The 15851-nt window shown below is 38.8% G+C and overlaps 1 protein-coding gene across 1 annotated transcript in view; it reads right to left on the reverse strand.

The window, feature by feature from the left end:
- Window positions 1-356: 356 nt before the first annotated feature.
- Window positions 357-15851, reverse strand: part of lmbrd1 (LMBR1 domain containing 1) — a 59020-nt gene continuing 43525 nt past the window's right edge. The window contains exons 15-16 of the mRNA XM_054600228.1: window positions 2238-2329; window positions 357-1836 (exon numbers count right to left, since the gene is read on the reverse strand). Of these exons, the coding sequence (XP_054456203.1) occupies window positions 1726-1836; window positions 2238-2329 (203 nt within the window). The 3' untranslated portion in view covers window positions 357-1725. The remainder of the gene's footprint in view (window positions 1837-2237; window positions 2330-15851) is intronic.

Genomic DNA, 15851 nt, shown 5'->3' on the forward strand with positions numbered 1-15851 from the left:
CAGGAGACATTCAAAATTAGAACTGAGCCAACTCACCCTGAAACTTAAAACAAATTAAATGCCAGGTGGAATGCAGCACTCACTAACAATGCGATTAGTATTACAGGAATAATTAGCTCTATGGTTGATCCAAGATGTTTAATACGGATACTTTGTGATATGTAATGTAAAATGTTATTTGTTATAAACATAACAAAAACATTGTTTTGTTATCTAACTGTAACAAATGAAGTGGCTTGCTCTGTTCCACACTACTGGGACACAAAGTCTCAATTTTATAGTAAAATACTAACCACTCATTGAATATTGGGTATGGAGGGTCAAATGACTTGAACTGCAAAATATGGAGTGTGTTTAAAATGGTTTTATTTCTTTAAATATAGGTACCATTCAAAATGAACATGACTTTCACAATACCATTCTTTTTAACCCATTACAGGTGAACAAAAACTGCATCTGATGCAGCTTCTGTCGTCGTCATGTAACATACATTTCCTGCTGCTGCCAGACTACCATCTCAAAGCAAAAACCAAAACTTGTGAGATTCAGGCAAATTTCTGTAAGGCTAATTAAACGGGGTAGCATATACAATAGTGTGTGCCCATCATGGTGTTACACATTCATGAGGCACAAATATTTGGTTCCAAATTAAAAACATTTCATTCACATTCATATTTTCTGTCAATTTGTTGATTAAATGAACAGTTTATGTTTACTTTTACACTACTAAGTTCACTGAAAATGAAATAAACATGACCATTGATAAACTATAAAGCAAAAACTGAGAAGTACTCCTTAATTTAAATAAAATGACATCCATGTTTAAATAATGAATTCCCCTGTTTAGATCCCCCCCAATTTTCTCATGTTCTTCAAACAGACAGCAAATCGCTGTTGAACCAATTTAATTAAAAACCAAGAATAACTGAAACCTTGGAAACACGACAGCCACAATTGGTCCTTTACGTTTCACACAGTGCAGGTATGCAAGTACAGTAACATTCACCTAAATAATAGTCTTGACTAAATGTAGGGAAAAAGTAGCAAACCCTCTAGCACGGTATTTAATCTGAGACAAAACAAGCAAAAGTAACTTTTGAAAATGTTACTGCTGTCAACACATAGAATCACTGTTTATACCAATTATCTTTTCGGAAAACAAGCAAGTAGAACAGTGTGGGGAGGCTCAAATGTCTTCATAGATTTTTATCCTAAAAGGTATATTAGAGCCAACTATAGATATTGTCATAAAGTTACCATTTAAAGGGTCTAGAAAGTACTTCGAAAAGTAAATAGTAATTTTATGTCCAAGCTCCATCTAGATTTAAGACTTCAAGTTTTGTAATGGTGTCCAACTGTCTCTGCTGCTGAAGCGTTTCTTCTTCAGTAGAAAATGACCAATTCATGTCAGTTTCAAACTGTTGATAAGTGAATTCCCAAGGTAGGATTGAGTTGGAGGATACTCCCAGAATCCCAAAGTCATCAATAATATTGACTGAGAAAGACACAACAATCAGTCTCAGTGGTCTCATTAAGGGGTAGGATGTGTCAACTCAAAACAAGCCTGAAATGCACAAGACCACCACTGCAATAACTCCCTAAAACCAATAAATTAAATTATGACAGATAATTGACATCCATTTATTTGTTTATCAAGTTGTACTTTCTAGTCCCTTTAAATTATGGTGGGAGTATCTTCAAACCTGTCCGAGCGAATACTGCTTTTTAGTGCACATATTCATCATCACTTAAGTCTGAGTCATCAGCCTCAACCTCTCCTTCTATCACTGACTTCTTCCCCCTGCAGCAGGACACCACGAGACCAATGAGGAAAGCCTGAAAACAATAAGCGAAGCACACATTAGGAAATATTTCATAAGGATCATCTAATCGATAGAATGAATCAACTGCCCAAGGAGAGAGGCTATTAAATATTTTGCTGAGGAGATTAGCTTTGTGCAGTCTTGGAAAATCATTTTCCAGTTTTCTGAGTAGAAATTAAATGATGCTCTTCGGCGCTCACACTCTTCCCCCGAACCAAATACAGCTTTTAAACTGAATTAAGTGTTTCACAGATGTTGTTCTGCTCAAAAGATATATTTAAAAAATATCAATATCAAAAATGGCCGAATGTCTTTTCAGTTTTGATTTTTTCTTTTTTAAGAACATACAACTGTAACTTTCACTCCGCCAAAAAAACCTCTATGACGATATTTTATTCACATCTTTGGACTTACCACGATGAAGGCCCAGTTACCAAAGTAGTAGATGGTGCTGAAGAACCAGAACTTGTGGAGGAAAAGATAGGATCTTGTCACAGTGCACTGGTCTGAAAGGGACAGAGAAAACACAGGAACATTTAAGAATTGAATCTATACAATAATAGTATATTTACTTTTGTTTTCAACCCAAGACGGTTGATTGTTTAACATATTTAGAACGCAACAAATAAGGACACCTAAGTTTAGAGAATCAGTTATGTAATAAAATTAAAACAAAAACAAAGAAATATTTGGTCTTAATAACAAATGAAAAAAACTGTGTTGCAGCCAGAGATTGTGATTGCCTTGACAGTGAGGAGGGCATTCCACTGTACATTGCCTACATGCATGTTTGTTCAGCACCACCGAGGACAGTCTCACAACATTTGATGACAGCGGCAAGTCATGAACTTGTGCCATCTGAGGATCGGTGTAAAAGGAAACCAGCAAGATGCCAAATACAGTTGTCCTTCCCAAAAAGCAGAATTTAAAATGTCGTTGCAGAGGTTCATTCTTGACCTCGGGAACACACATCTGCCATGAGAACTTTGAACTCACGGTTCACTTTCTAAAGCTATTCCTGAAGATGAAGGTTATGGGATATGCCCAAAAACCTTTGTTAAAGCGAAGTAACTACATTTGGGTTTTAGGACTTAAAAAAAGAGATTGTCAAATGTACTTTTAATATTCACCTTTCAGTATCTATAAATCTTAAGGGTAAAAACTCCAAAAGAAATAATGTGACAGTAATTTGTTTCAGTTCATTCGGCCTTCCGCTAAGCTCTAGTACAGTCATAGTCAGAGTCCCATCCCCTATAAAACGAAATGATTTTAATTAAAAGTTTGCTAATTCACACTATCCGGAGACATCTGGACATTCCCACTTTTTGTTAATTTATGTAAAAACCCTTAAAGGAAGGAATGACTGGAGGAATCATTATAGAAAGTTACAACAAATGTTTTACAAAGTGACTGATGAAGTGGAAGTAAAGAGAAGAATAATCGGGCACAGGTAAAGGAGGAGTGAAGAAAGGACAGAAGAAAGACAGCCTGAGGAAACAGGATTGTCTTCAGAGAAATATGACAAGTAGCTGTGGTGTGGACTAGCATCCAGAAAAACAGCAGGATTGCAATTAAACGTAACTATTCCCATATGGTGTTTAGAAATGCAAGTTTAGCACTTGTATTACAGCTGTGGTATAAAGGGGTCTGCAATAACCAAAGAGCCAAAATGATTACATGATTGTACTACACACACCAAAATATATGCAAATGTGAATCACATTTTGTGTCATTTTTAAGGCAAATAACACTCCAGTAGAGCTGTACAAAATGTATTTTTTTCCTTTTACATTTGAAGCTTCTATTGAGCTTTTGAATGATGCTTGGAATATCTGTCATATTTTCATGATGATATTGTGGTTATATAAATGTAATTTATGATGCACAAAGGTGGCTCCCTTTGTCAGCGGCAAGCGGGAGAGCAGTTTTTGAAAGGCTAAGATGCCAACAAATATGGATTGAAGCAGAATTTTTCTTCAGATCAAAAATGTGTAAAAAAAAAAAACTGGCTCAGGGGAATGTGACGAAAAGGGAGTTCGTGCAAGGTTTTAATCAAAACCAAACAATAAATTAAGCTAAGGCTAACTCAAATGAACAACAGGGTGTGTAGATCAGCAGTTTCAGCAAAGGAAGTGGATGGATGTGTGGCGTATGTGCTGTGGCAGTGTTGAAGATGCCAGACCAAAATAAGGTGATTGGGGTGGATGTCAGCTCTAGGAAAGGGGAGAGAAAGGGAGCACACAGACCTGCTTTGTAGCCCAGGTGAGCCTAATTAAGCTAACGACCCTCCCATGTCAGCTAACTGCCTGCTTAGTGTGACCAGGACAGCCTCCAACACAGTAGCAGTGATATCACAATTTTGTGAATTTTGGAAATAATGATCTATCTTTTCTCCAATCATTTTTTTTTTTTTTTACTTTTAGACATTATAACGTTCTGGAGTTGTTGGAAATGTTTGGATCACAGAGTCGGGAACAATCCTACGCAGCAAAATGTTGATTCAAATGTTGATTTAGAATTTAAATGTCAATATTATGAATGATGCTTCAAATCTTCAGACTATTTGGTACAGCCCTACACTCCAGGAATTGTCATGTTGCTTCTTTTATAATTTTTTCATAGACAGCGGGCTGGACGGCCAGTAAAAGCTTTATGAATTGTTTTGACAGTCCATCAGCCCACCGACGAGGCGACCCACCGGAGTTTGTCCCGGTATGCCAGAAGGCCAGTACGCCACTGAGCAGCGCCTCTGGCAATTTTGTCACTGTAACTCAAAAAGACAACCGGTCGTCTGAAAAGAGGAAAGCCATGTCACTGTCAATGTGAATATGACTTAACCAGTTGATAAAACTGGAATGAGGTAACATTTAATGGAGCCTTGCATCATGTATATCCTCTCTTACACATTGAAAAGGCAAGAAGTAGGAGCGTGACACGCAAAAAGACCCCAACAAACTGTGAAGACAGTGGACCATAGGTTATGGGTTATGCATGTAACCCCGATTCTCGGATGAAGTAATGCCTCCTCAACTTCAACTGGGATCCTGTACACCCAACTGGGATCCTCTCAAGCGCTCCAGATTGTCAAGTGCAATTTTCAATTGATTTTCAAATGAAATTCATGGCATACATGTATTGTACTTTAGAATCTAGAAAAAACAATGTTTATATAACAATGGCTATATTCTGATTGATGTCTCGATGAAACTGTTCTGTGCTTTTGACAACCCACAACCAAGTGCAGCCACAGCCTTGAATAAACCACTAAAGAGAACATTTCTGTTTACCTGTGATGTCCTTGCCATACAGTAGATGGAAAAGTCACTAGCAAAAAGTATGGAAAGCTTTCCCTGCAAGCTAACCTCATTTATCAAGCAGCACATTGCATACTAATTTACTTTACCAAACAGAAATGAATTCGCAGGTAAAAAGTAAAAAGTTAAATTTTAAACATTTGTATTCCATTTAATGAACAAATTTAAACTTGAAACTTGATTTCTGCAAAAACTCCACACTGCAGTGGGCTGTGACCCAGAACAGCTCAATAACTAAGCTCTGTGATCTTGAACGTAATCACATCAAACCAAAAAAAAAACTTGTTTAATGCTTATAAAATCCAGCAGGTTTCTTTTTCTGTGGAGCAGCTCCGTGCTTTTATAGCTGTGATATCACCTTTGAGTGTTGGCCCTCTAGTTTTTAACAGAACTCGATGCTGCTATTGATCTGGCTGGGGTAGAGGGCCAGAATAATGTCAGAATTCTTAAGCTGAGTCATTCTCCTTTATGTGCATGAATGGGTATTGGCAGGGATGGGAAAAGCTGATGACGTCAAATGTGGAAAGTGCCAATGATATGCGCGCAGTGTCTGGGTCTCTCTTCAGCGCTCCGATTGTTTTTGTGTGAAGACACAGGGAAAAAGGAAAGGACAGACATTTTTGCATGTATTAATTAGCTGAGCCATGCACAATGAAACAATAAAAAGGATACGTATTTCATTATACTCCCAATCAGACTTGTATAAGAGAGAAAGTCCACAAAGCCTGGCTATGTTAGAGAGCCATCTGGAGCATTAACGCTAACCCCGCTGAGCTGCTCCTATCACACTGTTTCTTACACAGCTCTTCACACTGACTTAAACCCCATGAACGGTAAAATCAGACTTATTCCAAGCTCCATGACATCGAGGTCCACAGCAATACCTCAGTGTGGCTTACAATTTATTCATTAAAGCGTACTTTTTCAAAAGCCTTCCCCCTTTGGAGTATTAAAAAAAAAGAAGGGAAAAATTCAGGTCTGTGCCGTTTCATCTAAGTTAAAGACTAGTTAGAGCGGACCGACAGCAGCTCTGAAGGTGTACCAACAATCTGCTTGTATTTCACCAGGATCAACAGCTAACAGAAGAAGCAGGTCGATCTTCATCCCCATGACCCCCCTCTCTTTTCCTCCAGTGCCTCAGCCATCTGTAGCTCTTCAGCTGTTCACCTGAATAGCAGGGCTCCAAGTGGGACCTACAGATGGTTCACAACAGTGGTCTGCCTAACTATATTATCATGTACACCACTGACCCACTCCACCTTGAAATCATTACCGTTCTCCGATAAGAGCATGGGGCAGCGTTAGAGTGCAGGTAATTTCACCCTGACTTATGATACCCCGGGTGAGTGCTGCCCTGTCTAGCATGATGCATTATGTACAACTTTCATCCCAGCATTCAAACCCAAAGACATGCATAAAACCCCCGAACACACGCACACACACACAAACGCATGCACATTGTGTTCTTTGTGAAAGCCTCACTATGAGCAAGCACTCATGTTCCTACACGGTACGCTTTTACTTTCTCTCCATCAACAGAGCACTTTCATTCCAATGTCCTTTGAGGATTCTGATGTTCCTTCAACAGAACAATTTCAAGTCTCTGGGCTTTTTTATATTGTCGATGAATGTTCCCCAAAAGCATCTTCTTGCTGTGTGAGATCTAAGAAAATGCATTATTGTTAGCACTCTAGACCTCCAGATGCAGAAACAAAAAACAACATATAATATAACCTAACCTAAACCACTGATCACACCAACTGGAAGCACAGAAAGAAAATTCCTGCTATTTACAACATGGTTCTTGTTTTCTCCTTTATTATGGTTGAATTACTTTCCTCACCAAGGTCATTTTTAAGATACTACGTGCTACATCTCCAAAAGTCCATTAGAAGTAGTAGAACAAGACATCAGACAATCACACAACTTGGTAACAATCCTCCCATTACTCGGAGTCTGGTTTTAGGTGCCATGACGGATGCACATCTTATAGTCACTCTCCGTTTATCCATCTTTTTGGTCTCAACCAACTCCTGAGGGGAAATATCCGGCTCTTTAGCTGCCAAATGCTCCACTATGTTCACCAGCTAGTTGCTATGTTTGTTTGTCTGGTCTTTAGTGCTGGGCAGATAGTGTACAGTGGGTTTATCAGAGCTATTGTTGTGACACACCCCTGCACTGGTTTTAAATCATATCTTTCCGGCCGCACTCAGTTCATCCAACTCAAAACTTTCAAAATCCCAGTCACTTCCAGTCACTACCTATTGTTGTGGAAAAATAAACGAAAAATACTGATTAGAGCAGCTGTAAGAGTATCAATTTACTTAGACTTCTTGAAAACCCACCCTTGAACAGAAAGTGTTCTTAATTCTATTAATTCACAATGGAAGTCTTTTGGCACAATCATTTTGGCAAACAGATATTCTTTGAAACTGTATTTTCCTACGAAAGGTAAGGTAACTCGAAAGCTAACTTTTGATTGACATATTCCATTGTAATGCAAATTGATGATGATCCCCTTGATACAAAGAAAATTACTATTAATTGGAGTTGGGGTTGAGGGAGTCTCACATGACATTTCAGAGGCAACACATAAAATTACGACCATCATCCCCCTGAAGCTCTCTAAAACAATGCTGTGGAAACTGGCAAGTTGCTAGGAAACAGACAGCAGCCCATAGTGTGAAAACACTTCTCTGTAAGCTTCCTCACTGGGATTCAAACTAGAAATAATGTGATATGTCTTCCAAGGTAAAAACTAGACTTTAGCTCAAGATTAAAATTCAGCTTAAACTGCCAGTAAGACATTTACACAGAATGAGGCGGGCTCAAGGGGTCTTTCACCAGAAAATTTATATTTTGTCTGTGAAAGTGTCGACCTTAAGGGTGAAAAATAGCGAGAAAATCATAAGCAGAAAAACTGGAGCAACGACCCAGAGGGAATTAATTGGTAAATTGAGCTACTGCATCCAAAACAAAAACTGGGGCTGGATTTATTGATATTAAGTGTAAAATAAACTTTCCTTGCTGCAAAACTGTTTTAGCAAATAAGGGTTGTTGTTCACATAATTTGGACTGGAATTTTGCCTTTACTGTACACACAATGTGCTATGCACAGAATGTCATTAAGATCATTGGGGCGGACTGTCCAGGGAACTAATGCAACCAATAATGGGAGCTGCAAATGTGATGATGGAGGCGTTAACACAGTGGCGATAAACAACAGAGGAGACACATAATCTCTAGGGTGAGGGAATGATCATTAGAAATGGACAAGATGATAGATAAATCTTTAATGGAGGCCATCATAGTGAAAAGGAAAAAAAATGCATCAATGAGTGAGATGAAGGCCTATGGACATGGATCTAAAGGATCATTAACATTTGAGATCCCTTAACTATTGTTGCTTAACAAATGTCAGTCAGAAAGAAAAAGAAAAAAAACATCAATGTGGATCATCATATCCAAGAAGTAGGTAAGTAAAGGGTATCTTTTCTGACACGGGCAGATGGTAGCTGTACAGTAGACGGAGAAGAACTTCTATGCAAGTCAGAGTTTATGTTCAAAGCAACTCGCCCACTATGAGTAGCAGCATGAGCGCCATGGTGGTAAGAATAATTTGAAAAAGCAGCCTCGTCTAATGCTGAGAATTAATTAATAATATTACTCATTAAAATAACTTTAAAACAAAGTGATTGCATACACTAAAATCATTCTTTGATTTAGTGTCGCATGGGTTCAAGTTTCTGTCAATGAGTATCGACATAAAATGAAATGGACAATGATTAAGTTTTAGCTAATAGCTGCTAAACAAGGAGGAAAGCAGCACGACTACTCTGCGGAGGTCCAGATAAGAGAACTTCTATCAACGCCTTAAAAAGAGCTGATACATTCTTTCATTCTTCTTTTCCTTGAAATACCCTGCCTGTGTTAAATCACATACTGATGAAGACTTCAGGGTTCAGGTTTCCTGGGGCCATAGCAACTAATTCCTGAGGATTCATTTCCATTTGAGTACATACTCCGAATGAGTAATGGAGTGGTAATGACCTTAGAGTAGATAATGGAGGGCTTGGCACCAAGCACCTGCTCATCAAGATGTTAGTGTCATTACATCCCTGTGACCAACCGGCCAATCAGTCACCAGTTTGACTTGTACCCTCCTTTGCCTTTAGCGGTCGTTGGATCCAGTGTCACACACGGATCCATGATGGACTTATAGAGGCTGTTTTAAATCTGATGCCATTTTCTACCACAGTGTATTCCCATTCTTATTTTTCACATCCACAGCGAGGAGCTTGAAATTCAGAGAATATGTAAATGAAATTTCATATCCATGTTTGTTAATCTCTTGGTCATGCTACAGTAAAAAAAAAAAAATCTCCCCGGAGACATGGCATAGAGAATACCATTTCTATGTTTTCAGAGCATACAGAGAGTACGCTGCCTGATTTAATGCTGTGGCTCTGGATTTTTGTTTTTAAAAAATTGCAAAAGCTTTTTAGAATGCAAACACTACTTAAATACCAACATATACATTATGTAACATCTACACATTAAGGTCATGGTTAGAGATTTTGAATATAGGTATAGTAGGGTACAGTATGTGAACATACAGTTCACATTCTCCTATGTAGAATTGCACTGTAACCTATAATAATTAAATGTACCAAATACACTGACTGGACAATGTAAATGCTATAACAAAAAATAGTTTTCCTCCACCATCAGCAGATCATCTTTAACTTTTGACTTGAATATTTGGTTTAGTTAACCATGAAGACATTTCAGATTGAAGCTGCTCATACTGACACTCATTGCAGTAGAAATGATCAAACAGCACAGATTATTGTGTTACATTTATATGAGGTGGTTGGTTGACTGACAACTAGCATGAGTATAAAACTAAGGGCTGATGAGGTACTCTCTCGTTTATGAAAAAGCTGCTTTTTGTAAGAAAGAGTTGCATTCTTTCAGCACACAAATTAAATTGTTACTTCCCCCAGCATGGCAGTCACTAAGCTTCTGATTGTGTTCCCTCTCAGTCACATGTGTTGTCTCTGCTTGACACTTCCTCCTCCTCATGGTAGGTGGTACAACGGCTGTTATGAAAGCAGGAGCCATTTCCAAGATGGCCAACATAGGATCCCTAAACTGCTCAAATGAGCGACCAGAAATATTACTTGTCATTGTCCCAGTGACTCTGGCACCAGAGCTCCTTTAGTGTAACAGTGTGAATTAACAGATCCCACAATCCTTTGACATGTGCCCTCAGTAATTAACACTGATTGGGCAAAAGCTGACTTCTGATTCCACAAATTGAGGGTCCTGTGGTGCCAGCAACATATTTGATTTTATTTCACTTATTTAATCATGCTCAATTTTTTCAGCTATACTTAACTTCTCTTGTAGTCAGATACAATACAGCTTCCAGGCAGCAATAAACCACAGGACAAAGTGGTGCAGAATCATGGCTGAATCGGTTCGGGTAAATTGTGATAGTTGTGTGACAGGAAACTAATTATTTACTTGAGAAAAACAAACAACCATACAAACAACAAAAGACGATTAATTTCCACAATTTCATCTGACTAGTCGTGTAAACAGGAGTATTATGGGGGATTGTCCGTTTATGTAATTACTGTATGTTGGCAGTGTTGGTATTTTTTTCACATGTAAACATAGCTGGATTAATTGAATGCAACCATATTTACGGCTTGAGTAAATGTTATTAAAGTAGTCTTTTATTTATTTCAATTTAAAAAATTGACTTAAAGCTGTTGTAAATGCACAGGTGACTGAATCATTGTCTTTAGATATAAAGTTGGTTCTCATTATACAATGTAAGGACAACATAGTGGCAAATATGTTAATAAAGAAACATTATTAAACTGAAAAAGGAAAGCTATTTGGCCATGGAAAAATAATCCACTGACCGCCATTTGTTCAAGGTGCCACTGTTTCATGATAATTGGGCCTCCTGTATGATAGGTGCTATGTGAATAAAGTTTATTATTATTACCATTATTTAAGAGGTATGCTTTATTTAAAATGTCAAAGACATTAGACCATTTGCATCTCCTTGTTGTGACCATCATATTATCACCCACCAACTAAACCCACTGCTGATACTAATGACTTCTGGTTCTCTCTTCATTCAGCCTGTAGATAAACTATTCTGTCTCAAGATGACCCTATTTAAATGAGCAAGGTTCCATTCAGGTTACCACATCTGTCAACCATGACAAGATACAGCTTTCAGATTTTTCTTTCAACAGAAAATCCCCCCAAAAAGTGATCCTGTATTTCTGTAGAAAACACTGATAAGCTGACAAAACGACAACAATATGTGGCTTTTTTTTTTCCCCCTGAGTAGAGTGAAGATCTTTGCCAATGTGTCTGTAACGACCACTGCTGCAATGTTTGACTGAATAAATACAAACCACAAGTGCCCCCATCTAGATTATAAGCGTACCAGACATGTTTTTCACTTGCACGTCTCACGCAACAGATACACTGTAATTTTAATCTATGCAGCTGTATGCTATGCTGGCTACAGCTAACTGCTTACTAGCTTCCTACCAACATGAGAAAACATGCTCCCCTGTAGTTGGCACTAGGGTCAGTTTGTCATTTGCTAAGTGATAGCATACATACATACATACATACATACATACGTACATGCAATAGTCTTACCTAAGCATGCAAATCAAGACAGGAACAATTCATAATCTCTAGCAGAAAAAAAGGTCCATAAGAAAGAAGTTGCAGCCACTATTGGCCGGATAGGAGTAGTGAAGAGTCAGCAATCAATGTCGGTATAAAACAGTCAATAAAATATGTTGTCAATAATATCTGTTTTTTCAAGAAGTGGGAATCACTTGAACCACGAGAGGTCCTTGATCATACAGTCATTAATGAGCACAAAAATATTATGCTGATGAATGCAGTAATATGCAAGATTAGCTGTAGACAGACACAGAGGTGCACGTGCACACACACACACACACACACACACACACACACACACACACACACACACACACACACACACACACACACACACACACACACACACACACACACACACACACACACACACACACACACACTACCGAATACATATTCTCCTTTCAAATATAACAATAACAATCAGTATCCAATCAGTATGTCTTTGTAATTTATGTGTGATTGATTTACAGCATTTTTTTAAATGACTAAATACAAGACAATTTTGTGACGTAGTTAATTAATCTGTTCTGGTGACACTGACTGTGCAGTCCACTCACTGTGTGTCTGAAACAGAAACTATGAACACATCAAAACCTGCTTCTGTATACTGTAGATTCTAGGAGGTACCTCTATAAGAAAATTCTACTTTAATGAAACCTAAAGTAACAGTAACATATTTAAATTATGTCCCAAACTTATCTTTTCATTAAAAGCTTTTTATTAATGTAAGCAATCCGTCTTACTTTCAACATGTCTCATATTTTCAATATAACTGCCTTCTATCTCGATATATAACTTTTGGGTATTTTATTTCCATGTCAACTGGTATTGTTGTAATTGCCTGATTTTATTTCATTGTAGTCCTGAAATGTTTTTTTTGTTCTGGAGTGTTTTCCTGTTTTAACCATGTAAAGCACTTTGCACTAACTCCGTTTTGAAAGGTGCTGTATAAGTAAAGTTCATTATCATATTATAGGACAACATTTTCAAAGTGAAAAACTCCTTAACAAATGGTGTGTCATAGAATGTGGCTTTAAATATGCATTGCAGTGCTCTGAATTGAGGCATAAAGTAGACTCAGTGCAATCTATTCAATAACAGTATTTTTTCCAACCTTGAAGACTTTGTGAAAAAACATGTGCAGCAATATCTACTACCTACAGTATGCCACCTCTTCCTATACTAGAACTTCAACTTCACTAATATGATAACCAGATAACATTGATTCAACAGCAATGTTATTCAAAAATGAATTTTGGCCTGTATGCTACAATGTATAGAAACGGTTCGGCCTACCAACAGAAAGTGTGTCTACACATCAGATTACTGTCAACAAACAATATATTGCCTTTAATCTCTGCAGTTGCTCTCCTGCCCTCTGCTTTATCTTTTCCCTTTTCTGCCAGTCTTACTCTGACTTGATGCATTTTCAGTAATGTTTGATAAAGTGAAAATTATTCATGAAAACCAAGTCAGTAATGGCTATCTCTAACATCTTTGCTGTATTCAGGTTTACACCTCATTGTCATTCCAACTTTTCCTGCAGCATCAGATCCACACTCACATGCTTATCTTAATGGCAATGTGAGACAGTATAGGGAACCTCTTTACAGGAGCTGACCCACTGTAGAGAACTCGTCAGACAACATGGAACCCAAAGATGCTATAAATAATATTATTGACTATTATGCTACAAACATACATACAACTCATCCTCAACCTAGACAAAACCGAGCTACTGTTCCTCCCGGGGAAGGGTTGCCCGCACCGAGACCTGTCCATCACCATTGATGATGCCGTGGTGACGCCAACTCGGACTGTGAGGAATCTGGGTGTGACCCTGGACGACCAACTGTCGTTCTCAGCAAACATTGCATCGGTCACACGCTCCTGCAGATTCCTCCTCTACAACATCAGGAGGATTCGCCCCTTCCTCACTGAGGACACGGCGCAGGTGCTCATCCAGGCTCTGGTCATCTCCCGCCTGGACTACTGCAACTCACTACTTGCTGGAGCCCCGGCGTCGGCCATCAGACCTCTGGAGCTTGTCTAGAAAGCTGCAGCACGTCTGGTGTTCAATCGCCCCAAGTTCTCCCACACAACTTCCCTTCTCCGTTCCCTACACTGGCTCCCTGTAAGAGCTCGCATCCAGTTTAAGACTCTGGTGCTAGCCTACAGGGCAGTGAAAGGAACAGCTCCTTCCTATCTCCAGGCCTTGGTCAAGCCCTACACCCCCGCCCGACCACGGCCGATCGACCCGGTCACAGCTTTTTTCTGTCCTGGCCCCTCAGTGGTGGAATGAACTCCCCACTGACGTCAGGACAGCAGAGTCGCTGCCCATCTTTCGGCGCAGGCTGAAAACTCACCTCTTCAAGAAGCACTACCCTGAGCCTTCCTCGTAGCACTTATTGTATTCGTATTAGTTCGTTGCACTTATTGTATTCGTATTCGTTTACTGCACTTATCCTATTCGAATTAGTTTGTAGCACTTATTGTATTCGTATTAGTTTGTTGCAATTATTGTTTCCGTAGCAATTTGCTTCTGCACTATACTTTTGCTCTGGTTTATGCTCTTAGATGCTTGTTTAAGAAAGGAGATGCACTTATGACTTCTGGTGACTAGTAGTTCTCTTGAATACCTATGTTGAATACACTTCCTGTAAGTCGCTTTGGATAAAAGCGTTTGCTAAATGACTGTAATGTAATCCTCAAGTGACATTTATATAAAAAAGTCATTTTAAAGTCCATCTCTATATAAATGCACTCCATTGAGAAAATGCTTGCAGTTTTTTGGAGGGTTTCACCACATTTACTATAGCTGTCTCAGAAAATATATATATTTTTAAATGTAACCAAAGAAATAACCTGATGAAGGTCTACGTACCGAAACATTGTAACTAAAATATATTTATACGCAAGTGAAGAAGACAGTGTGCGGGAGTTTTTTGTTATATATTGTCTACCTAAGGTATTCTTCTACGCACCTGTTGTCCTACTGGAGTGCAAAAGTTTTGCTCTTTAAATGTAACCAACCAAAATAAAGTAAAAACATACAGTGGGGGAAATAATTATTTGATCCCTTGACGATTTTGTAAGTTTGCCCACTGACAAAGAAATGAACGATCTATAATTGTTATGGTAGGTTTATTTTAACAGTGAGAGACAGAATATAAAAAAAATAATCCAGAAAATCACATTATATAAAAGTTATAAATTGATTTGCATTTGATCGAGTGAAATAAGTATTTGAGCCCCTACCAACCAGCAAGCATTCTGGCTCCCACATACCGGTTAGATTAGTCCTTTCACTTTAAGAAAGTACTCTGAATCTCAACTCGTTACCTGTATGAAAGACATCTGTCTCAATTCATTACCTGTATAAAAGACACCTGTCCACAGAATCAATCAATCAGATTCCAACTTCTCCACCATGGGCAAGACCAAAGAGCTGTCTAAGGACGTCGGGGCAAAGAATGTAGACATGCACAAGGCTGGAATGGGCTACAAGACCATCGGAAAGCAGCTTGGTGAGAAGGAGACCACTGTTGGTGCGATTATTCGGAAATGGAAGAAACACAAAATGACCATCAATCGCCCTCGGTCTGGGGCTCCACGCAAGATCTCGCCTCGTGGGGTATCGATGATCATGAGAAAGGTGAGGGATCAGCCCAGAACTACGCGGGAGGAACTTGTTAATGATCTCAAGACAGCTGGGACCACAGTCACCAAGAAAACCATTGGTAACACACTACGCCGTAATGGATTAAAATCCTGCAGCGCCTGCAAGGTCCCCCTGCTCAAGAAGGCACATGTACAGGCCCGTCTGAAGTTTGCCAATGAACACCTGAATGATTCAGAGAAGGCTTGGGAGAAGGTAATGTGGTCAGATGAGACCAAAATCGAGCTATTTGGCATCAACTCAACTCGCCGTGTTTGGAGGAAGAGAAATGCTGATTATAACCCCAAGAACACCATCCCCACC

This window comes from Anoplopoma fimbria, chromosome 6 (assembly GCF_027596085.1).
Source record: "Anoplopoma fimbria isolate UVic2021 breed Golden Eagle Sablefish chromosome 6, Afim_UVic_2022, whole genome shotgun sequence".
In the NCBI taxonomy this organism is placed as follows: Eukaryota; Metazoa; Chordata; class Actinopteri; order Perciformes; family Anoplopomatidae; genus Anoplopoma; species Anoplopoma fimbria.